This window comes from Pongo pygmaeus, chromosome 1, assembly GCF_028885625.2.
Source record: "Pongo pygmaeus isolate AG05252 chromosome 1, NHGRI_mPonPyg2-v2.0_pri, whole genome shotgun sequence".
Classification (NCBI taxonomy): Eukaryota; Metazoa; Chordata; class Mammalia; order Primates; family Hominidae; genus Pongo; species Pongo pygmaeus.
In genome coordinates, this window is record NC_072373.2 from 71,597,680 (window position 1) to 71,621,615 (window position 23,936).

General features: G+C 37.0%; 1 protein-coding gene across 4 annotated transcripts in view; it reads right to left on the reverse strand.

The window, feature by feature from the left end:
• RASAL2 (RAS protein activator like 2) overlaps positions 1–23,936 on the reverse strand; it is a 383,167-nt gene that overhangs the window by 179,612 nt on the left and 179,619 nt on the right. For all 4 annotated transcript variants that reach the window (XM_054461346.2, XM_054461278.2, XM_054461199.2 and 1 more), the window contains exon 2: positions 9,651–9,778. In XM_054461346.2, coding sequence (XP_054317321.1) covers positions 9,651–9,778 — 128 coding nt within the window. The remainder of the gene's footprint in view (positions 1–9,650; positions 9,779–23,936) is intronic.

A 23,936-nucleotide genomic window follows, 5' to 3' on the forward strand; every position in this document is an offset into this window, starting at 1 on the left:
AGATGGGGGCCATTTTAGGCAAAGGAAAAAGCATAACATCAGCCAGGAAGTTGGTAAGTATATGACTTTTTTGTTTTGTTTTGGAATAGGGAGTAGGCCAATTTGGCTAGAGCCTCTTAAGAGGGAAAAAAGGGATAGAACAATATATTATGAACATGTTAGGAGGGCTGGAATACCAGACCACGCATGGGAAGCACTGAGAAGCCACTCAAGCTTTTAGGTCTAAGGAATGGCAGTCTCCTAATTGTTCTCTTTCCTGTGTCTTGCTCTTCCAATACGTCCTACAGATTAATATTTATAACACCTAACTTTGATCAAATTGCTTCTTTTATTAAGCCTCCCTTTGGTAATTCCCTATTGCCAGTGGCATCTTAATGACATATTTAGTTAGGCCAAGGTTCTTTTTATAATAAATGGATTTCTTTCTCTTATTCTATCCATTTACTTGTGTTATTTATCAAATGTCACTTTAAAATTGTCTTATTTTTACCACTAAATTTGTTACGGGGGAGAAAGAGGAAAGAAGATCTGTCTTGTTCTTCGTAACTCCTAACATAGTGAATAACATATAAGGGCATATTATATATCTATTGAATAATTTAAAAGTGGTTCTGAAAGAAATATGCCATAGGTAGCTCACCCCAGAATAAATACCAGTTAATTTTTAGCTATTTGCACAAAGACTGATATTTTCATCAACATATCTGAGTGTAAACACTTTCAAAAGAAAAATGTTTTAAAATATTTAAAAGTGTCATTTTAAATGCCTTGCTGCCTATACACCAGAATCCAGCCTTAAACATTCTAAATATAGAAAGTAGAGTTTGCATTAAGAAAAATGGAGTCAAATGTACCCTGCCTAATAGACTCTTATTGCCAAAAGAAATAAACTCATAAATTCAGCTTTCTTTTGTATTTTTATAATGGCTGTACCTCAGAGGGGTTCATGTTTGTCTTCTCTACCATTTCCCTCAACTCCTTAATCTCAAATTTACTTGATCTCATCTCTTGCAAGCAAAATGAAAGTTAAATGGCCTCCTGTGCCCTCTTTGAACTGGGCTGGTATCAAGCCAGTTGGGGCCTTTCCTGGTACCCAGGCAAGGAAGTATATTTCATAGCACATAAGCAATATCTATTTGGCACAATTTGCATGAAGCAGTTTACTGAACCAATAAGTCATTTCTCAAGGTGACACTCCCAGCAAGCTTCTCTTTCAGCATTCTGCCCCAATCTACCCTTCTGCTACATTGCCAGATTGGTAATTGGAATATTTAATACTCTTCCCATGTATACTCCTCAAACAGACTTTTCCCCAGTTCTGACAAGAAACATGTAGAGTTAAGAGAAAGCATTAAAAGATCCCACACACTGACTTAATACATGAGTGATACTAGACTAATATAATCCTCCCACATTCCAGTAGTGCCTGGCTAAGGATTCAGTTTAAATCCTTACAGAATCCTTTTAATTAATTTTTTAACACAGCAATAAACACCCCCATGATGACTTAATTAAAGTTTAAAACCACCTTTTTAGATAATTTTAGCAGGAAATTCCTTAAACTCATTTTAAGAAATTCTAAATTATTCAATGCAAAATTCCAAGGATAAGAGTTAAATTCTTTATAATTCTTTTTTTTTTTTGAGGCAAAGTCTTACCCAGTCACCCAGGCTGGAGTGCAATGGTGCGATCTCAACTCACTGCAACCTCCACCTCCCGAGTTCAAAGGATTTCTCCTGCCTCAGCCTCCCGACTAGCTGGGGTTACAGGCACCCGACGCCATGTCCAGCTAATTTTTGTATTTTTCGTAGAGACAGGGTTTCACCATATTGGTCAGGCTGGTCTCGAACTCCTGACCTCGTGATCCACCTGCCTCGGCCTCCCAAAGTGCTGGGATTACAGGTGTGACCCGCCGTGCCTGGCCCACATTCTTTATAATTCTTAAGTGTGGATGAAAGGTAGAAGGGTGACAGCATATTCTGGTCCCTACACAAGAAATATATTTATAATCTTTTCATGTAATGAAATTAACAAAGTCAAACTTATTCAAGTAAAGTGATGTAAAGCAATGGCTTCACATTTTCTTTTCCTAGAGATTTAATTCAATTTTCCCCATATAATAATGGCAGAACATAAACACCTCTCTGAGGGCATTAAACTGTTTTTGTAAACTGTTTTATAAATTTATCCCTTCATTATTCCTCACCTGGTCTACTGCAGCAATCTTGTAACTCATCTATTTGCTTCTAATCCCTTTCACTTCATTTTCCATATAATCAACAGAGTTACTTCTCTAAGAAGCAAATCTGATGATGTCATTACCTTGCTAAATACCCTTTCCCTGGTCCAGATCATTTCCGGAATAAAATCCAAATTCCTCATCATAGCCTTCAAGGTTCTTCATTACCTAGTTCTTGCTAGCTATCACTTTTCCTCTTGCAAACTATGTTCCATGAACTCTGAATATTTTGCAGTTTGCCAAAAAGACATATGTTTCTTGACTTTGTATCATTATATACACTCAGAATGTCCTTCCCTTCTTTTTCTCCTCGTGAGCCCTTATTTGTCCCTTAAGATACAGCCCAAGCATAAATTTCTCTGTAAAACACTTTTTTGGCATTCTCCACTCCATACTATATAATCCATCCTAGGCCATATCTCAGTTAATCTCTTATGGTTATATTACAATTAAAAAATAAACTTGGCGGGTGTGGTGGCTCACACCTATAATCCCAGCACTTTGGGAGGCTGAGGCGGGCGGATCACGAGGTCAGGAGATTGAGACCATCCTGGCTAACACGATGAAACCCCGTCTCTACTAAAAATACAAAAAAATTAGCCGGGTGTGATGGTGGGCACCTGTAGTCCCAGCTACTTGGGAGGATGAGGCAGGAGAATGGCGTGAACCTGGGAAGTGGAGCTTGCAGTGAGCCGAGATCGCGCCACTGCACTTCGGCCTGGGTGACATACCGAGACTCCATCTCAAAAACAAAAAACAAACAAAAAAATAAATAAAAATAAACTTACTGAAGCAAAATTCATATAACATAAAATTTACTATTTTAAAGTGAATAATTCATCAGCATTTAGTGCATTCACAACATTGTGCAACTACCACTGCTATCTAATTCCAAATGGTTTTAACTTTATTTTACCTCTCAACAAAACTGCATCTTTGTGACCACAATACTACACATAATGATAGGTGCTCAATAAATAAAGATGGAATCATGTATTCAACTGTGGAAAAGCACCCCATCAATTATTTTTCTCTTCTTTTTATTAGTTTTAGAAAAATAAAGAATTAAGTTGCATGTTCTGGGTAGATATATCATGGAAAGAAAGGATAGAAGATATCTTCTATTCAACTTATATTAAGGAAACAGACATTCAGAAATAAAAGTTTTTAATTTGGCTCTTGCAACATTCATTCAACAAGTATTTATTGAGAGTTTCTTATGTTTCATCAGGAACTGTTCTAAGAACTGGTGGATACATCCTTGAACAAAACAGACAAAATCTTTGCTCAAAAGCTTATATTCCAGTAGGAGATGAGAGACATTAAACATAATAAATAAATTATATAGCATTTTAGCAGGTGGCAAATGCTATAAAAAAATATATTAGAGCCAGGTAATTAGGTCAGAAGTTCTGGATACAGATGTGGGGAACAGTAGTGATTTAAAATAGGTTAGTCAGGGTTGGCCTTACTAAGTATGTGGTACGTAAGCAAAGAGATGAAGGAGGTAAGAAAATGAGCCACGCAAATATAAGAGGGAAGAATGTTCCATGCAAAGAAAAAGCCAAGACTAAGGCCTTAGGGAGGAACATGCCTGATGTACTCATGAAATAATGATGAAGACAGTATGTCTGGAAAGTAGCAAGTTGGGGAAGCTTTTGGCCTTTGAAACTTCGAAGGATGGAGTTGTCATTAATGGAGATAACTTACCTATGGTAAGTTATGAAGTGAATATTAGGGCTGAAGTGTGGGACATGTTGGAAATGACTCTTACATATCCAAGTGGAGTTGTGTAATGCACAGATGGATATATGAGTCTAGAGAAGAGAGATGGCCTGGTGCAGTGGCTCATGCCTATAATCCCAGCACTTTGGGAGGCTGAGGTGGGAGGATCACTTGAGCCCAAGAGTTACAGACCAGCTTGGGCAACATAGTGAGACTCCATCTTTTTAAGAGAGAGAACAGTGATATGTGGTTTTAAGATATAAAATTAGGAATCATCAGCATTAGAAGACATTTATAGTCTCAAGACTACAAATGAGATGAGATCCCTAAGAAAATAAGGTCCCATGGCACTTCCATGTTAAGATTTGGAGAGAAGAGAAATCTGTAAAGATGACTCAAAAGAAACTTCCAGAGAAGCAGGAAAGAAAAAGAACACAGTGTCATGGAAGCCAAATAGGAAAAGTGACCTTAGGAGAAGAAATGAGTGATCAACTCTACTAAATGCCATTAACAGATTAAGATGAGAACTGCGAACTGACCACTGAATTTAACAATGGGAAGGTCACTAGTGAGCTTAACAAGCACAATTCTGGCAGTGATGTGGGTAAGAGTCTGGCTGGAATAGATTTAAAGTAGAACAGGAATTAAAGACAATGAGCATAGAAGTTTTGAGAATTTTTGTTATAAAGGAGAAAAGAGAAAGGGGTGGTATCTGGAGGTACAAGTGAGGTTAATACAGGCTTTATTTTTTTTCAGACGAGAAAAAAAGCTGGGCTTAGTGGCTCACGCCTGTAATCCCAGCACTTTGGGAGGCCGAGGCGGGTGGATCACCTGAGGTCAGGAGTTCAAGTCCAGCCTGGCCAATATCTACTAAAAACACAAAAATTAGCTGGGCGTGGTGGCACATGCCTGTAATTCCAGCTACTCAGGAGGCTAAGGCAGGAAAATCGCTTGAACACAGGAGGCGGAGGTTGCAGTGAGCTGAGATTGCACCATTGCACTCCAGCCTAGGCGACAGAGTGAAAGTCTGTCTCAAAAAAAAAAAAAAAAAAGAGAGAGAGAAAGAATAGCATGCTGATGGGAATGATCTGGTAGAAAGCAAAAAACTAAAATGTTTTTCAAAAAAGGTAGGGAAGAATTGCTAGTGACATATCCTTGAACAGGCAAGAAATAATGGAATGAACACAAGCAGAAGGGCTGACCACAGTGGACAGCTCAATCATAGTTAAAAAAGTAAAATCAGGATAGAAGGAAACAGTTGCTGTCAGGTAGATACAGTAATGGAGTGTGCAGAAGTTCTCTCGTGAATTTTCCAATTTTCTCGGTGAAGTAATAAGCAAAGTAATCAGCTCTAGGCGGGAATAATAAAGAAGAGATTGGCAGTTTGAGGAAATAGGAGAAGGTATGAAAAACATCATCTTAGAAATTATTTTGGACTGTGTTACTCAAAGTGTAGTTTAAGCTCCTGTGCTATCTGCAAATTGTGACTAGTCCACAATAAACAAAATAGTACAGAAACCGAGAAGCAGCATGCTTGACGTGATCAGTGGGTTTGTACAGCCTACTTTCTATGAATATATACAATTTTTATCCTTCTATTCCTTCTTTTCCTATGTTATGATTATGCTGAACATACTTAACTGAATTGTGATTTAATGTCTGTTAAACCCAATAAAAATTTGGTCTTATATATTTTTTAAATTTTTAATTATTATTTATTTCAATAGGTTTTTGGGGGAATGGGTGGTGTTTGGTTACATGGCTAAGTTTTTTAGTGGTGATTTCTGAGATTTTGGTTCACTCATTACCTGAGCAGTGTGCACTGTACCCAATATGCAGTCTTTTATCCCTCACTTCTCTCCTACCCTTTCCCCTGAGTGCCCAAAGTCCATTGTTATCATTCTTATTCCTCTGCATCCTCATAGCTCAGCTCCCACTTATGAGTGAAGACATACTCCATTCCTGAGTTACTTCATAGAATAATGGTCTCCAGTTTCTTCCAGTTTGCTTCAAATGCTATTGTTTCATTCCTTTTTACAGCTGAGTAGTATTCCACAGTACACACATACACCATATTTTCTTTATCCACCCCTTGATTGATGGGCATTTGGGCTGATTCCATATTTTTGCAATTGCGAATTGTGCTGCTGTAAACATGTGTGCTGTAAACATGTATATCCTTGTTATATAATGACTTATTTTCCTCTGGGTAGCTAGCCAGGAGTGGGATTATATTTTTATGTTTTTTTTTTTCATTTTTTTCTTAACAATCCACTTCATTGTATTTTATTGATCACAACAAGGTGGGTGGAGGGGAAACTGGTACTTTACCACAGATAGAATGTGAAGCACTAGTCCGGGAGAGTGGGACAGTAACTGAAGTGGGAAAATGTTTTGTGATTGCCAAGGAGCATTATGGGCTGATATGAGGTTTGCAGCCATTTGTTTAACACCAGGCAGCATGGTATGTGTAATTTTCTCCAGATACATTAAGCTGCATGGATACAGGGCAGATTAGATAAAGAGTAAGATTCACTTCAGCTATCACTTTGCCAAGTGTGTATGATGAAGCAAGGGAAGGGCAAGGAAACAGTATGCAAAGGAGTGATGAGAATGACTGACCATGGAACTCAGGGGAGAGAGAGGACATCAGAGGCTTTATAAAAGCCAGAAAAGGTGACAGGATCAATGGGTCCTAGGTCTCAGAAGGGTTGAAGGATTGCTGAAATAAGAAATGAGCTAGAAAGATAGAAGGTATTAGTCAAACAGTAATATGCACACAACTGTGAATATGAAGGAGTTGTAGCGATAAGGTGGGATCCTTAGAGAGGAAAAAGTTCAAGGAACTGACGGCCAGTGTGTTACAAAAGGAAAATCTCTCTATGGAGATGAGAATCATAAAAAATTAAAACTGGAGTAGTCCTGGAGATAATAATGGCCCAGGGGATAGAATCAACAAAAAACAACGAGGAAGGTTAGAAGATGACTACAGGCCAGGCGCGGTGGCCCACGCCTATAATCCCAGCACTTTGGGAGGCTGAGGCAGGTGGATCACCTGAGGTCAGGAGTTCAAGACCAGCCTGGCCAACATTGTGAAACCCCATCTGTACTAAAAATACAAAAAATTAGCTGGGCATGGTGACAGGTGCCTGTAATCCCAGCTACTTGGGAGGCTGAGGCAGGAGAATCGCTTGAACTCAGGAGGCGGAGGTTACAGTGAGCTGAGATGGCACCATTGCACTCCAGCCTGAGAAACAAGAGAGAGACTCCGTCTCCCAAAAAAAAAAAAAGATAACTATAATGTGAGACTCAAAGTTTGGACATTTTAGGGAAAACGGGAGAATAGACAGCAGACATGAAAGAGGAAGACACCTATCACAGACATTATGGTATGAGGAAAAACGGCCATCCACTGACAAAACTTTATGGAAGATAGTGTCCTCAGGGAAGATCTCAGTTCTTGTAAGACTAAGAAGTTAAGGGACCCCTTCAGAGAAAAGGTGGAAGAAACAGCTGGTTTTGCTGATGATGAACCTGGAATTGCAGTGGACACAGTGAAAGGGTTTCAAGAGGTGGGGAAGGACAAGTGGAAGACAGTGTCAGAAAAGACAATACACAGAGCCATAGGGTGAGTACACACAGCGTGGTGGATGAGGGTTCCCTAGGTGTTTAGGGTTACTCATGATGACTGGTATAAAAAGGGATAAAGGACATAAGATGTTGTTTTAGAAAATTATTTATCATGGACAGTTATTTTATGAGACAAAAGGTGGCCCAAGCGCAGATAACTCAATTGATTAATGTGCACCTTGGTTCTGGAAAAGGCATGCTTATTGACTTTCTGCTATCTATACTTAAAGCTATTTCATCTCTTACAGTACTAAACTGAGTAAAATGTAGGTAAGGGCAAAAAGATGGCAAACGATTTGTTTATATTACTCCTTACTAATAGCTCTGAGAAAAGACTGCTGACAGTACATTTGGTTAAAATGAAGATTTTGAATAGTTTGGATAATTAGAAATGTTCTATACTAATATTCACTTTACCAATTTTTATTATCTACTTAATATAAACACAGCAACATACACAACTTGTTCTAGAAAAGTCTGGCCTTTATTCAGTTATTTTAATAAAATTAAATCTAAGAATATTAAAATGCTGGAAAAGGGTTATAGGTAGGGAGACGGTAACAAAAGTAAAAGATATTTTCAATGGCAAGAGAAAAAGAATGAGCAAGTTCTTCATGGAGGCATATTAACAAGGCTCTTGAAAGTAGCAATGCCTATTAAAATACAAAAAGAAACTGAAATTGTTTTATTGGTATTATCTTTACCACATTAAAAAATGCTGAGAAAGAGAAGGGACAGGTAAGAGAAGGGGCAGGGAAGGAAGGAGGAGCAAGAGAAGAGAAAGGGGAGGTAGGGATCCACAGATGAGAATTAAGAAATGTGTTTCCTGTTCTTTGCTTCTTTTGAACTCACCTTTCTGGAAGGTGATTTACTGAATGGATATTCTCCCTACATCTTTCTAGTTATTTATATAGTTTTGGCAATTAATCTTTCTCCTTCATTGAATCATATCTTCTCAGTCCCTTTCATTATTCCTCTTCTTTGTCAATATTATATTATTTTTTTTATATGGTGGAAATTGGGAATTATGATGACTTTATGCAGTAGTTTTATCATACCAAATCAGAATGATATCAATTACCTGATTAATCACCAATAAGCAAATAAATGCAATGGCTGTGGAAGGATCTGTAAACTATAACAGTTTGAGGAATAAAATAGTAATAGCATGTGATAAGTTTAAGAGTTTTTTAATTTAGAAGAACAGAAAGTACACCTAGAACTAGACGCCTGTCCTGGTTACATTCTGTCTACCTCGCCAGATCTATTCTACTCTCTGCCCTTCTTGACCTTGTTACATGTTTCAGGAAGCTGACCTCTACAGAATACATCAAAAAACAATCTTTTTCTGCCTTCGAGTTAGATTTGGCCAATAGGTGACACTGGCAAGAAATCAGAAGGCAGAAGAAAAGAGTTGGAGTGTTTATTCTGTCTTACTTCCTCCCTGCTGGCCATTTTTGTTTGGTATAGAGACTGTGTTCTTTTGTGCATAACCACAGCAACTGTCAAGCAGCTCTCTCATGCAGCTACAGTTCTCTAGGTTCCAGAAACATCGCTCTCTTCCCTTGCCTTGGAAGCCTAGGGTGATAACTGCTTTCTGTGATTGCTAGCTCGTGGGTGCTTCCTCATCCTTAGATAGGTCCTTTATGCTGCCCACACATCTGCAAATAGTCCCTCCAATAACCCTCTTTTAATTAATCCAATTAATGACATTTGTTTTTGCTAGGAAGTAGACTGATGTAATTTCCAATGGCCCCTCAAGACCATTTTCAGGGCCAGGCCTATATAATCCAACCCCTTCCCATTCCAAACTCCTCAGTTTAACTCAGTATCTCTTCCATTGTTTCTTAGTGAAAATCCAGCCCTATCTTGTGAAACCCACTCCTTCATGAAGATAACATATCTTTATGACATTAGCAGCCTTTTAGACTTACCTATATCTTCATCAAGCCTTTATTTTTATAATACAACTTATCAAAATGCAAACAAAAACTAGGTAATTTCAGGAATTTACTCAGAAAAGGAAACTAACTTTCCTGAATAATATCCATCTCACCTCCTTCTCCTTGTTGAGCAATACCAACTGGCTGTCTGTGAGGATGCAATACTTCCGCTCCCATGTTGTTGTCTCGGTGTAGGGTGACTGACCACAAGACAGACGGTGGGTGGGTGGCCCTTTCACATCTGCATGAGAAAAGGGAAAAACAAAAGTGACAAATCATTATCTTGCTTAGTAAACCAGTATTTCAAATGCAAAATTCTGCCAAATCAAATAAAGAGGTGAGCCTAAACATGAATCTCAATGGTAAATTTAAAGCTTCCTCTTAAAATGAAAACTGTTATACACAGAATAAGGAAAAAATAGCCCTACAACCTTCAGAGAAGAGGGCTGAAACACTCTGGGAAGAATTGTTAGTGCAAACTTTACATAGTAATTACCACTGTATACAAACTATAATAATGAGAGGTTGCTTCAGAGCTTAACCAGTATAGTTCAAAATACAGAGGCAGAGTGACTCAGACACCTTCCCTAGTCTTTAGGAGAAAGATGATGTTATTACATGTACACTTTGAGAACACTGTTAACCCAGAACTCTGAGAGTAAATTCATCAGCAGACTAGGCCTTCCAAATGGCTTTACACTCATAAGAACTGAAAATGTTTAAACAAGAGCATCGTACTACCACTAGAGGCCAGCAAGATCTTAAAAACATGGAAAATAATTTTCTTAAGAAAAGATCTAAATATATTACCATGATGTTACTTAAAGGTGGAGGTACCCGATATTAAAGCAAAATGTCTCAGCAATTCCCAACTGTCTCATTTCCTTATAAAATACCAAGTGGTTACTAACATCTTTGTCATTTTCAATTTTTTTGATATAAAATGTTTACTCATTTGGGCTGCTGGAACTGGGCACATATTTTAATTTATAAGTACATATTAGATCCATTAAATAAAGCTTTTATGACAGTTCGATATATATTAAAAGTTCTTCAGGCATGAAGAACTAATTCTTCTCAGGAATATACTATAGAGACTACCTAACATGCATTATCACTACTTAGTTATTATGCTAAAGTAAAAACTCAAATTGAAAAGATTAGAAAACCAACACCCATGAGGGCAGGGGAGTTGTAAATCATAAAAAAGCACATTATATCTATTATATGAGTATTTTTCATTATCACTGCTTTCTGTAGAATTTTTATCTTTTGTCACAGGATGATAGGTATACTACTGGCACTGGCTTGACTTCAAGGAAAGCCAAATAATTTCCTAGGTGTCTTATATTATAATTAACCAAATATGCATAATTATAGCTGGAGCTCTGTAGAATGTTAGCAACAAGTCAGTTGCTATAAGTCTCTCTTCATAGAACTACGTAGGTCTCTCTTTATAAATCCCTTTATGTGTTCAATATCGTCTTCATTGTTTCTTCTGGTTTAACTTCCTGTCCTCTCTAAGGCTATCTAAACTTACTGCACTGCATGTTTGGGGGTTTATCAACTCCCCCCAAAGATAATTCAAGGTCCAAGAACCAACACTGTTATTAGGGCTTGGTTAGACATGTTATTAATTCTTAGAAGTTCACTGTTTTTCTTTTCTTCCCTTATTTTCTGTTTGTATCTCCTCTGCACTATGCACAGCATTACATGCTACATCTGCAGCATCTCCAATCCACCCTCTCTCCCCTACCCTCAACCCTCCCCTTGTAGTCTAAGCATCTTAAATTATTTTATGTTAGAACTGCATCTTCAGTTCTTCCAAAGTTTTCTTTTGACTTCAAAATCTCAAAATTATCACAAAAAAGCTCTAATGAAACTGACTCTTAATCCTTTTGTACATATATAGGATATTCTTGCCTACATTTAAAAGCCATGTCAAAACCAATTTTCTTCACATGATTTGGACAAAAATATGGGTTACAATTTTACCACATGTAGGCCTATTTTTAGAGTCAAATACCAAGACGACTTCAACAGAAAGAGGTGCACCTACTTTATGTGGAAATATGAATAGTTTTACGGTCTAAACAATTAGAAACTTTGACAAAATTAGACAATTTATGGTCATTCAAATAACTAGCTTTATTATATAAGTTAGCCATGGGTGACCTAAACTGCGTACTGTAAGCTTTACTGTAAATTAACTTTAGCAAGAAAACACTGATAAACCCTGTCCATAAAAATTTTAATACAGGATATTGATTAATAGCATAACCCAGGTTTCCTGACAAAATATAAATCTGTATCAACATTGAATTTAAGAAAATCTAAATTCTCTTTTCTGTGAGATCCTAATAAATTCTCTTAAAGCCTCACTGTCTAATATTCTCCCTTTGTCCAACCTAATCCTTTTCCTAATTTCTTCATGGTATTGTGAAAACAAGACAATGTTTCAAAAAAACATTCTGGAACCCTGAACCATCCCCCTCTAGTGCCAAAGATAAGAAGAAATAGAGAGCAATGAAATAGGGAGCAATACTTCTATATTAAAAAAAAATTATGTCTGTCTAAACAGAGGGATTTATTAGCCATCCTATAGATTTTATAGCTTCTTTTTCTAATACCCATTTTTTGGTCATTTTTAAAGAATGTATACCAAGGGGGAAAAAAAACAAGAAAAAAAGTGATAGTTTCTGTTCTTTTTAGCACTTCTCTATTATCTAAAAGGCATTTTAAGTAATAAAATGATGTTTTTTAAAATAACCTATATTTAACTTATATAGATTATGTTATATCATGTTCTCATTTCTAGGGCTAAATGAAGGTTTAAAAGCACGTAAGCAAGGCCTGTATACTGAGACTATACGCTTTACCAGGACAAGCTCAGATTTTTGTCCCATTTCACCTTGCCAGTCCTATCTTATTTTTTGCTCTAGTGACTTACTTTTAATTTCTGACTTCCAATTATTTTTAGTATCTAAAATTCACTAGAGAAAAGAATAACTAACTTAGAATCACACAGAAAAATCTTAATAGCAAAACTGAAAACAATTTTGGATTTGCTCTGTCCATTCCTATGAGGATACTAAGGACAATGAATGCTGGCCTCATTACAAAAATTAAATAATTTTAGAAACATTAAAAAGAATCAGAGGTAAGTCAATGGATCGCTTTGTAAATACTTCTTTAAAACTGGGTATTATTCTGTAGACCAGCAGTTCTCCAATTTCTTGATTGCAGGACTCCTTTAGGCTTTAAAATTACTGAGGACTTCAGTATATGGGTTATATCAATATGGGTTTATATGGGTTATATCAATATTTATCATGTTAGAAATTAAAACTGAGAAATTTTAAAAATATGAATTCATTTAACAATAACACTCCTATAGCATGTTAACATAGGTAACACATTTTTAATGAAATGTAACTTTTCAAAAAAATTAAGAGCGACTCTTTTATATTTTTGCAAATCTCTTTAAAGTCTGGCTGAATAGAAGACAGCAAGGTTTTTATATCTGTTTCTACATTCAATCTATTGCTTTGTGTTTTTCTGGTTGATATACATAAAGAAAATCTGGACTCACAAATATGTAGTTGGAAAAGGAAAGAGTGTTTTAATAATATTTTCAAATAACTATGAATATTCTTCGTTAATACTATACCAAACCTGAGAAGCAGTTGCTTTTCAAAAGTTAGTGTACAATGTGTAATCTGAGACCACATCAATGAACTTTTCATATTCTGTTACATCAAAAACCACCGGTCCACCTTGTCCTTTGAGTGCATCTTTCACCCCATCTATGTGAGTTTATAAACATCATGCACTGATCACTTAAAAAATATTGGTTCATTCAGATTTGCAGATATTCCAAATATTGACACCTTTCATTATATAATATCAAAAAAGTCACATTCATCAATCTTCAGAAAAGTTTTGATCTCATCAGAAAAGACTTCAAGTACTACCGGGAAGCTGCCAAGCTCAAAGTTGCAGATGCAAATTTTCTAACATTCTAGTTTTTGCTTTTAGTCTTAAATTTTATCATTAGCAATAAATACTCTTGGTTGTTTCCCTGAAGTGATAGGTTTATGTCTTCCTTTTTTCAGAAAATGTCTGCCATATAATCAAGACTGAATAACCATAATTAGTCTTATAGTTCTACTATAAAAAATAGTTTTAAACTATCAGATCGGGGGGGTCCTGGAGATCTAGCATTCCACAGACCACATGCTAAAAACCACTGCTTAGACAACAGAAAGTCAATGAGGTATTCTAAGAAAATCTGGCAATACTAGTTTATAACAAGATGAAGAAAGTGGGGGAAAGACCAGAGGTCTTAACAATGTATGGGAGACTGATGTAATGGCCTGGTTTAGGGATGGTCAGGGTCTGAAACAGATCAGTTATAGTGAAAATGGTAACAAACAGACCATGTGAGCCAGATTTTGAAATAGGAATCAACAGGACAGGTAACTTTCTAGTTGTTAGTGGTGGATGAATAACACAAAAGAGATGAGAGAATAAAAGAGTCACTAATAAAAATACAAATTGATAAAAGTTAATAAAGCAGGTTATGTAACTATAATATATAACAGGAAGTCCAATATAGATGGTTTTCAAAAAAGGAAGAAAGATAACCTAAAAGGGAAGCTTATTTGAAGTATTCAATGCAATCTATTATTTCCAAATAATTTCAAAACAGCACTCAAAATACTAAGTCATTTGGCCTGCCAGTAAGTCTAAAAAGCAAACTTTGGGCCCCTTCGAATGCTAATATAAATTAAGTAACTGCAAATGCTAATATAAATTTAGAAACTACTTGGCAAGGAGACAACAACAATAATAATAGATCTCTCATGTGTTAACCCTTCTGTGTAATGGGAGAAAGGAGCATCATAGCATGATATATTATTTGACAAAAATGACAAACTGAATGATATGATAGAGCTGGAAATTTCAGTATAGGAACACATACACAGACACACTCCAACTTTTTTCTTAGAGGATAAGCAACTTATCTCTTCCATACTTAAGAAAAGTGCCTCAAAAATTTTATAGCAAGATAGTAATTAAAGGGATCTGATAGAAAGCAGAAATAGGGATAAGGGAGAAAGGACAATAAGTCTATGGCCAAAATATGAAGAATGTGTAAGAAAAAATTGCTATGAGAAATTTTATTTTTGTATCTTACAGCTCCTTAGAAGTTCATCTGAGTTGCTTTTGAATCACATAATTTACTAGTCTCATGTTTTTAAAAATTCTGACATGTTAAATGCAATTGGTAAAATCTTGAACCTATTGAGAGAGGAGAAAGGAAGAAACTGGTCAGGCAGGCAGCTAGGATGGATCTTCAGTTGAATCCTTTCAAACAAAAGCCTGATTTTTCAGGCTGTAGGCACAGATAAGGGAACTTGCACAGGGAAGCTTGCCTAAGACATGCTCACAGCCACACAGATAAGACAGGTTATAGAGATGACCTGCCCAGACATGGCCACAATGGAAAATTCCATCCTCTAACACATGTGCAGTAAGGGGAACAAAGCATTATGGAGTAACTCAAGCTAAGGGCCCACATGTGCACTAGCAGGATGGGGTGGAGGTACCAGAAATCACACCTTACGTAAATGAGATGCCCAGTCCTCATCAGTTTCTTATAAAAGCCTTTGCAATGAACTGTAAAAATGGCAACCCTCTTCTGGGCCCCCTCTCTGCGGCAGACAGCTTTCATTCTTTTGCTTATTAAACTTTTGCTCCAACCTCACCCTTTGTGACCATGCTCCTTAATTCTCTTGGTCATGAGACAAACAACTCTGGGTGATGCCTCACAATAACAGACTACTACACTGTGTTGCATTGGTGAGACTGTAACACTATTAATATTTACTGCCTTCCAGAGAAAGCTTTATAAAGGGATTCTATAGAGAGAATCTTCCCAGTTAATACAAACTCTAATGTTTCAGTCAGTCTCAGGGGCCTTTCATCTATCTTAGTGCCAACCTAAAAAAAGAAATAACAATAGCATAGTTTTGGGAAATCTATCTAAATAGGGAAGGTCTTAATACACTAAAAGAGGAACACATTCCCAACAGATTATTGGTGTAAACTGCAGAAGTCTGAACTGTTGTGGAAGGATAGATCTATATTTTTCTGTATCTATACATACGTTTTTATTTCCACACCACAGCTAACCTGTCTTAGAAATGGCAAATTCTTCGAAACTCTGAAATTTCAATGACCAGATTTGTTTTGGCTTTGAACCCAAAGTCAAAAAGTATTACTTCATAAAAGCTAAGAATTAAAGTGATCACTTTATTACAGAAGCAAAAACATCTGGCCAGGAATGGTGGCTCACGCCTATAATCCCAGCACTTTGGGAGGCCAAGGTGGGTGGATCACTTGAACTCAGGAGTTTGAGGCTAGCCTGGTCAACACAGTGAGACCTCATCTCTACAAAAAATACAAAAATCAGCCAGGCATGGTGGTGCATGCCTGTAGTCCCAGCTACTTGGGAGGCTGAGGTGGGATGATTGCATTTTTCTTTTCATCAACATGTTCACAACAGTTTTAACAGGCATTTATGTTTAATATCATATTAATAGGCCAATTAACAAGTTTTTTTTTTTTTTTTTTTTTGAGAGGGAGTCTCACTCTGTCACCCAGGCTGGAGTGCAGTGGTGCGATCTCAGCTCACGGCAAGCTCCACCTCGCAGGTTCATGCCATTCTCCTGCCTCAGCCTCCCGAGTAGCTGGGACTACAGGTGACCGCTACCACACCTGGCTAATTTTTTGTATTTTTAGTAGAGATGGGATTTCACCATGTTAGCCAGGATGATCTAAATCCCCTGACCTTGTGATCCACCAGCCTCGGCCTCCCAAAGTGCTGGGATTACAGGCGTGAGCCACCGTGCCCAGCCAACAAGTTATTTTTTAAAAGGCAGTTATTTTTTTAATAAACAATAAAATCCTTGCCCCTGACATGCAGGTTTAAAAATATGGCATACACATGGCTATCTTCTATAGACAATTTCTGATACAATAGAAGAAATAATGTTAGAGTTGCTATGTGGAGATGATTCTTAACAATGTCAATTACTGTAACAGGCTGGGCACAGTGGCTCATGCCTGTAATCCCAGCACTTTGGGAGGCTAAGGCAGGAGGATCACTTGAGCCCAGGAGATCAAGGCTGCAGTGGGCCATGATCACACCACTGTACTCTGCCTGGGCAACAGAATGAGACCTTGTCTCAAAAAAAAAAAAAAAATTATAATGCGGTTGAGGAGTAGTCCACAATATACTGCAGATTTATGTTCAAATTATTTTATAAATGTATCAATGCTGTCTGCTTAAGACCTAGTGCAGTCGCCATCAACTAAGTCACTCTCTTTCATTCTTAAAGTACAAAAGGAAAGGAAAATCCAGTCAGGTCACTTAAAGTTTAATTTTACTTATTTTAACCCTTCATTACCTTCCCACCCTCTATATTTTGTCAAAATGTCAGAAAATAACATTTCCAGAACAACAAACAAAAATTTTCTTAGACTGATAACCACCCAACACACAGTACATGTGAACTTTGCTTTGTCCTGACACACAATGAACATTTGGGCTGGCAAATTATATTATAGTTCATACAAATAAATGGCCTCAGTGGATTTAAATATGGCCACCCTCATACCTTGATGAGTAATATGGATACTAAATAATCATTCAATATGTTTAAGATATACAGTCATTAGGTCAGAAACGGTTGCCTTCATGGAAATACAAGTCTTAATCCTTACATTACCATAAATTTACTATGAGACCACAATTATTTGCTGAAATAAATTTATATTGTGTCTTTTAACCTCAGCTAACCACTTTAGTTTCCTTGTCAACTACAGAGGCTTAATTTCCGACCTACGTGATCACTGGTGTCTAGTTAGTAAATTCATTATGCTCATTATCACCCTTGTTAAGAGAGGGAGAGAGCAGGAAAGAGGTAACATGTGATACTTCTCTCTGGTGAGTAATTTCCTTTAGTCTAACATTTGCAGAGTTCTGCTGCTGCTTCCCTCTCAGTCTCAGCTGCACCACAGTTCAGCATGAATGTTCTAACTCTGCTCTATCACAGGTCAGAATGAGTTATCTGGTAAAAAAGTAATAAATTCCTTGAAGGCATGACTTATTTATGGCAGACAACTTGATATTTGATAAAGGTAACACTTCTCTTTATAGAAGAGCTCATTTTAGTTTGGTGCCATTACTTATTTTAAGAAGATGGCAAGGATGGGGAACAATTCCTATGATAGTTCTACCTTGCTTCTCCCTTCCACATCACTACAACAGTTTGCACTGCCCCGATCACATGTGCCATGAAATGCAAGCAAAGCAGATCATATAGTTTTCTTCCACTTCTTAAATATGCATTCGAAGAAATAAGTCCTGCTGGGATATCAGGGCACGCCTCTATAGTCCCAGCTACTCGGGAGCTGAGATCACTTGAGCTCAGAAGATCGAAGCTGTAGGGTGCATGACTGTGCTCTCAATAGCCACTGCACTCAAACCAGGGCAACACAGCACAACCCAGTCTCTTAAAAGAGGTAAGTCCCTTAATTTCCACATTGAGCCAAGTTTGCTTAAGCAACTATATGGCCTAGTTAACTGAATGGTGTCTTATGAATGGTGCCAGCAGTAAGATGACAAATGGCAGTCCATCACAGCCTGTTCTTCAATCCCAATAGATCAGTCATAATCTACAGTTCATACTAAACCTCTTAAACAGAAAAATATAAAATATTCAAAATAAAATAAGTCACTTAAATACTAATCCTTTGAAGGAAATAAAAGCCTATCTACAAATTTTTCTTAAATAAATATTGTGCTAACTTAAGAAAAGTGTAGCCAAGCACAGTGGCTCATGCCTGTAATCCTAGCACTTTGGGAGGCAGCAGCAGGAGGATCCTTTGAGCTCCAGAGTTCAAGACCAGCCTGGGCAACAAAGTGGGACCCCTGGCTCTACAAAAAGAGTACAAAAATCAGCCAGGTGTGGTGGCTTGCACCTTTAGTCCCAACTACTCAGGAGGCTGTGGCAGGAGGATTGCTTGAGCCTGGGAGGTCGATGCTGTGGTGAGCTGTGATTTGTGTTACTGTATTCCAGCCTGGATGACAGGGCAAGACCCTGTCTCAAAAAGAAAAGAAAGAGAAAAGCATAAGAAAAACTAGCATGGCACTTAAAATATGACCATAGTATTATATTACTAAGTGATAAAAACTCAAGATCATTTTCATGTCTCGTTTCTGTTACTGACAGAAAAATGAACTACACTAAGACTTAATCTCAAACAGCATTTAATGCACATTCCTTTTGTTATATTTAGTATCTCTCCCTATATTAATATATCCTCATGCTTGCCTCTTTTTGAATTGGATCGCATCACTTTCCTTTAGGGGCAGCTGGTGTGGGAAAAGAATTAGAGCTTTTCAAGGAATGTAATTCTTACTGGAGAGGGTGAAAAAGAGTGAACTCAGACACTGATTTCACTATTGAGAAATTAGTGTCTGATTTTTTAGCAATTGGTTACACAACCAATGCTGTGATATCACCTCTCTAACTAAGAAAGCAGAAGAAGGCAGGCTACATTAGAAATAAAAGTTGTCAAGAGTATGGCAGCATTAAAAATCTTTAATAGCTCTACCTCTATTTATAGCATCAAGTGCAATAGAATCCAGAGCTACATATGCATCTTTTCTGAATTGAGACCCATCTGAATCACAAATCGCTGAGCTTACAGTGAAAACTATTAAGGTGATAATACAAGCATCTCTAAAGAATCTTATCCGTCACTCACTAGGAATTAGATAACCCAATTCGATGAGCACAACTTAGCTGACTCATATCAGCAGTGAAAACCCTTTCTTTTTATGAAAAACCACTGACCTCAAGTGAGTGGTAGGAAACAAACACCTACAATACAAGGCTATAAAGCAGTAAGCAGCAGCATTTAGTTTTTCTCTTTAATACGGCCAACACAAATAGAAAAACATCCCTCTTATCCAAATCTAATCCATTCCTGAAAACGCATTGGATGGCAAATTTTCATGTAACAGGAGCCTATATTCCAACATTTTTTAAATGGAAAAAGAAAATTTAGTTCAAACCCATCTAAAACTCCAAATTAATTTCCCCAAATATTAAGTATTCTTAAACCCCTATATGTAATCCATCAGAAAGTTCTAAATTAAAAATGCCAATACAAAATTGTTTAATATTTGGTGAACCTGTTAGTGGGTATGTTTATACGTAGTATATACATCAGACACAAGTTACATTCCCTTAGACACTACAAACCTGTACTGTAAGGTAAATAAACAATAATTTGTTAAAGATATATAATGAATGCAAATAAGACTTAATACAATTAAACAAATTACAAGGCTTTCTAAAACTAACACCATTATCATAATTTTCTTTATAAAAGTCATACACACAGTACAAGAGGACATATGCATGGCCAAGTTTATGGTTTTTGCCTCATTAGCCTTTATCACATATCTTTTCTTCAAAGTAAGAATTTTTCTAATTTCCTAGGCATACCTACTTTTTGCAGCCTTTTCCATTATCTTAGAAGATATTAAGATTGCATAAAACCCTTAACATAATCATGAAACACAATCCTATTGGGAACATAGCTGATACAGGACAATAATTCTATATTCTCCAACCACATTTGTGTGGCACTTATGTTTTTGGCCACAATACACATGCAGGGTTCTTTTAGTAATATTTTAATCTGGATAGTCAATTTAAGGTTAAAAAAATTCCAAGTCGTTAGAGCAAATATTGGGATTTTTTTTTTTTTTAAGGTGGAGTCTCATTCTGTCACCCAGGCTGCAGTGCAATGGCACGATCTCAGCTCACTCACTGCAACCTCTGCCTCCTGTCAAGTGATTCTCCTGCCTCAGCCTCCCGAGCAGCTGGGACTACAGGCATGTGCCAGCACACCCAGCTGATTTTTGCATTTTTAGTAGAGATGGGGTTTAACCATGTTGGCCAGGCTGGTCTCGAACTCTTGACCTCAAGTGATCTGCCTGTCTTGTTCTCCCAAACTGCTAGGATTACAGGCTAAGCAACCATGCCTGGCCAAATATTTGGATTTTAATTGAGAAAAGAAAATATAGTTCAAGCCCATCTTGAACTAAAGTGAGAGTTCAAATATCAAGGAATATATTCATATTACAGAGAATAAAAAGAATGAACATAAGGAAGAAATGATTTATGAGTATCAAGTAGGAAAATAAATAAAAATGGAAGCCAACTGGAAAAGAAATGAATAGAAAGGGAAAGGGGGGTCCTTTAATGTAGAGTTAAAAGGTATCTTAGAGATCAATAAATCATACTTCCTTAATTCATAAATAAAATAAGGCTGAGAATTATACAATTACTTGCTCAAAGTGACACACCCAGTATAGCTATCTTAGAATTCAGTTATTCTGATGTATAGTCTGGGATTTTTTTCTAGCATATCAATAAAGCTACTCTTTTATTTTTAAGTTCAATGAGTATTTGTTTATTCTAAGTAAAGCACTGTAGTCAAGCCTGGGGATATAACAATGAACAAGACGGATCTAGTGACTGGACTCATAGAACATCAACTTAATGGGGTCAAATACTGTACAATCAGTATATAACTAATTTAAAATAATTCTGAAAAACACTACAAAAAAGCAGTATAGGGTGCTGTGAGAATATTCAACAAGCAATAGACTTAGGCTTGGGCATTATTACAGCTGGAAGAATGGTAGGTGGTGAAGGGAAATGTATTAGCATTTCAGACAAACGAACCACAGATGTAAAAGCCCTTGAGGAAGATGGTGGTCCTACTTCAACAATCTGAAAAGGGGGGCCCTGTGGCTGAAGCAGTTTTGGAGAGCAAGAAAGTAGTACAGAGATAGGAGGCTAGTGAAAAGTTTGGGGCAAGATCATGCAGAGCCCTATAAACCAGGTTAAGGAGGTTGATTTTTATCCTATGAACAATGGGAAGCATCTGAAGAATTTTAAACAGAGGAATGACACCACTGATTTGCATTTTTGTCAAAAGGTGAACAGAGGTTTCATTTACTGAGATTAGAAATTCTGAAAGAAGAACAAGTTTGAGGAAGAAGCTGAGAAATTCAGTTTGGGTCACATCTAGTCAGACAAAGTCAAGCCAAATGCTAGATCCATCTGTCTAAGGCCAAGATCTCTAACTCTGGCCTACAAAAAAAACTGGAATTGCTCCAAGAGCTCCATAATGCCTTATTCAAATTTCATTTTAAGAAATACATGGCAGCTACTAGGTTAAAACAGTAGATTGAACATATACAATTTCACTTCCTTTCAAAACCCCATTTAAACTACAGTAAAGATAAATTTATATACAGAGAGACAGAGACATGGACCCACAAAAGTAGTGAGAATGGAAATAAAGAAAAAGTAAATAAATGTTTAAAAGCTAGAAGAAACATGTTCAAGTGGTAACTGACTTAGCAGGCCTGAGTAACAGAATCCTAGGTTAAGAATGAGAAAAGCTAAGAACCAACCTAATTTAAACCACAGAATCCTTGAAAGGTTCAGGGATAGGCCAGTACTAGGTAGCTCTCAATGGAGAAGAGGGGTAGTATAAAATCTGTTTAAGAGGTAGAGTACCAAGATCCTCTCACCCATTATATAGATAAATGTCCGTTCCCAACCCAGGTAAAAGAATGGAGGTTTGCTCTCCTGGGAGGGTAAAATAAATGGTGGACAAAAGAGTAATTGTCACAGTTGAGAAAAGGCTACTCTAAACATATAAGACATGAGCTTCCCCCAAAGTTCTCTTCAACTCCCATTTGACTCTCAAAATTAGACTTTTACATTCCAGACAGGCAATTTAGAAGAACACTCTGGGAATCAGACCATCCCAAGAGAAAAGAACTAAAGATACTAACAAAAGGGTTCCCCGACAAACAGCAGGTCCAGGTCACCTTATAGTAAAGCCCTTAAAATGGGCAAGGTCCATCTTCACACTTAGATCCTCCAGTAAGCTTTCTCATCTCTCATTCTTAATCTGAAGCAGACCAACAAGAATTACCAGAACCAAAAGAAAGCTTCTAGCAGAAGAATATAGAGATAAAAAAAAAAAAAGAGACACAGAAAAAGGCAACTTGAAGGAGACACAATACAGGGAAAAAACAAAACACTGTTATCCTCAAAGAGACAGATACAGGAAAAAATGGCATCCAGGAAACAAAAATAAGATTTTTTTAATAAAAAGCAACACTCACAGAGCTAAAAAAGATCTTTTGTATATTAAAAACATAATAGCAGAAGTGAAAAAAATGCAGTAACATAATTAAAAGATAAAATTAAGAAAATAGATCAAAAAGACAAAAAGATGGAAAACAAAAAGGTAAACTGAGAAACCAATCTAGGAGTGTCAAGATAAAAATAATAGATAAGAAGAAACAGAAACGAGGAAATCATTTGTGAAATTTCTCAGTACTAAATGATGTGAGTTTCTAGATCGAAACCCGAGTGTCCAGCAAAATTGATGAAAACAGATGACCATGAAAACATATCAGTAAGAAAAAAAACAGTTATGTATAAAACATCAGGAATAAGAATAGATCTGGACTTCTCAAAAGCAACACAGGAATTTGGAAGACAATGGAGCAATGAGTTCAACATTCTGACAGAAAAGTATTTCTAACCTAGATTATTATTCACTTAGCCAAACTAACAACCAAGTGTGAGAATAAAAGTATTTTAGATAATCAACACCTCAAAAATTTTGCCTGCCATGAACTGCTAATCAGGAAAAATATCCTACCAGAGTATTACAGGAGAGGGTCCTGATCCAGACCCCCAAGAAGGGTTCTTGGATCTCATGCAATAAAGAATTCAGGGCGAGTCCGCAGTGCAAAATGAAAGCAAGTTTATGAAGAAAGTAAAGGAATAAAAGAATGGCTACTCCATAGACAGAGCAGCCCCAAGGGCTGCTGGTTGCCCATTTTTATGGTTATTTCTTGATGATATGCTAAACAAGGGGTAGATTATTCATGCCTCCCCTTTGTAGACCATATAGGGTACGTTGTCATGGCATTTGTAAACTGTCATGGTGCTGGGGGGAGTGTAGCAGTGAGGACGACCAGAGGTCACTCTCGTCACCATTTTGGTTTTGGCACGTTTTGGCCAGCCTTTACTGCAACCTATTTTATCAGGAAGGTCTTTATGACCTGTATTTTGTGCTGACCTCCTGTCTCACCCTGTGATTAGAATGCCTTAACCATCTGGGAATGCAGCCCGGTAAGTTTCAGCCTCACTGTACCCAGTTCCTATTTAAGATAGAGTTGCTCTGGTTCACACGCGTCTGACAAGAAGATATCCTCC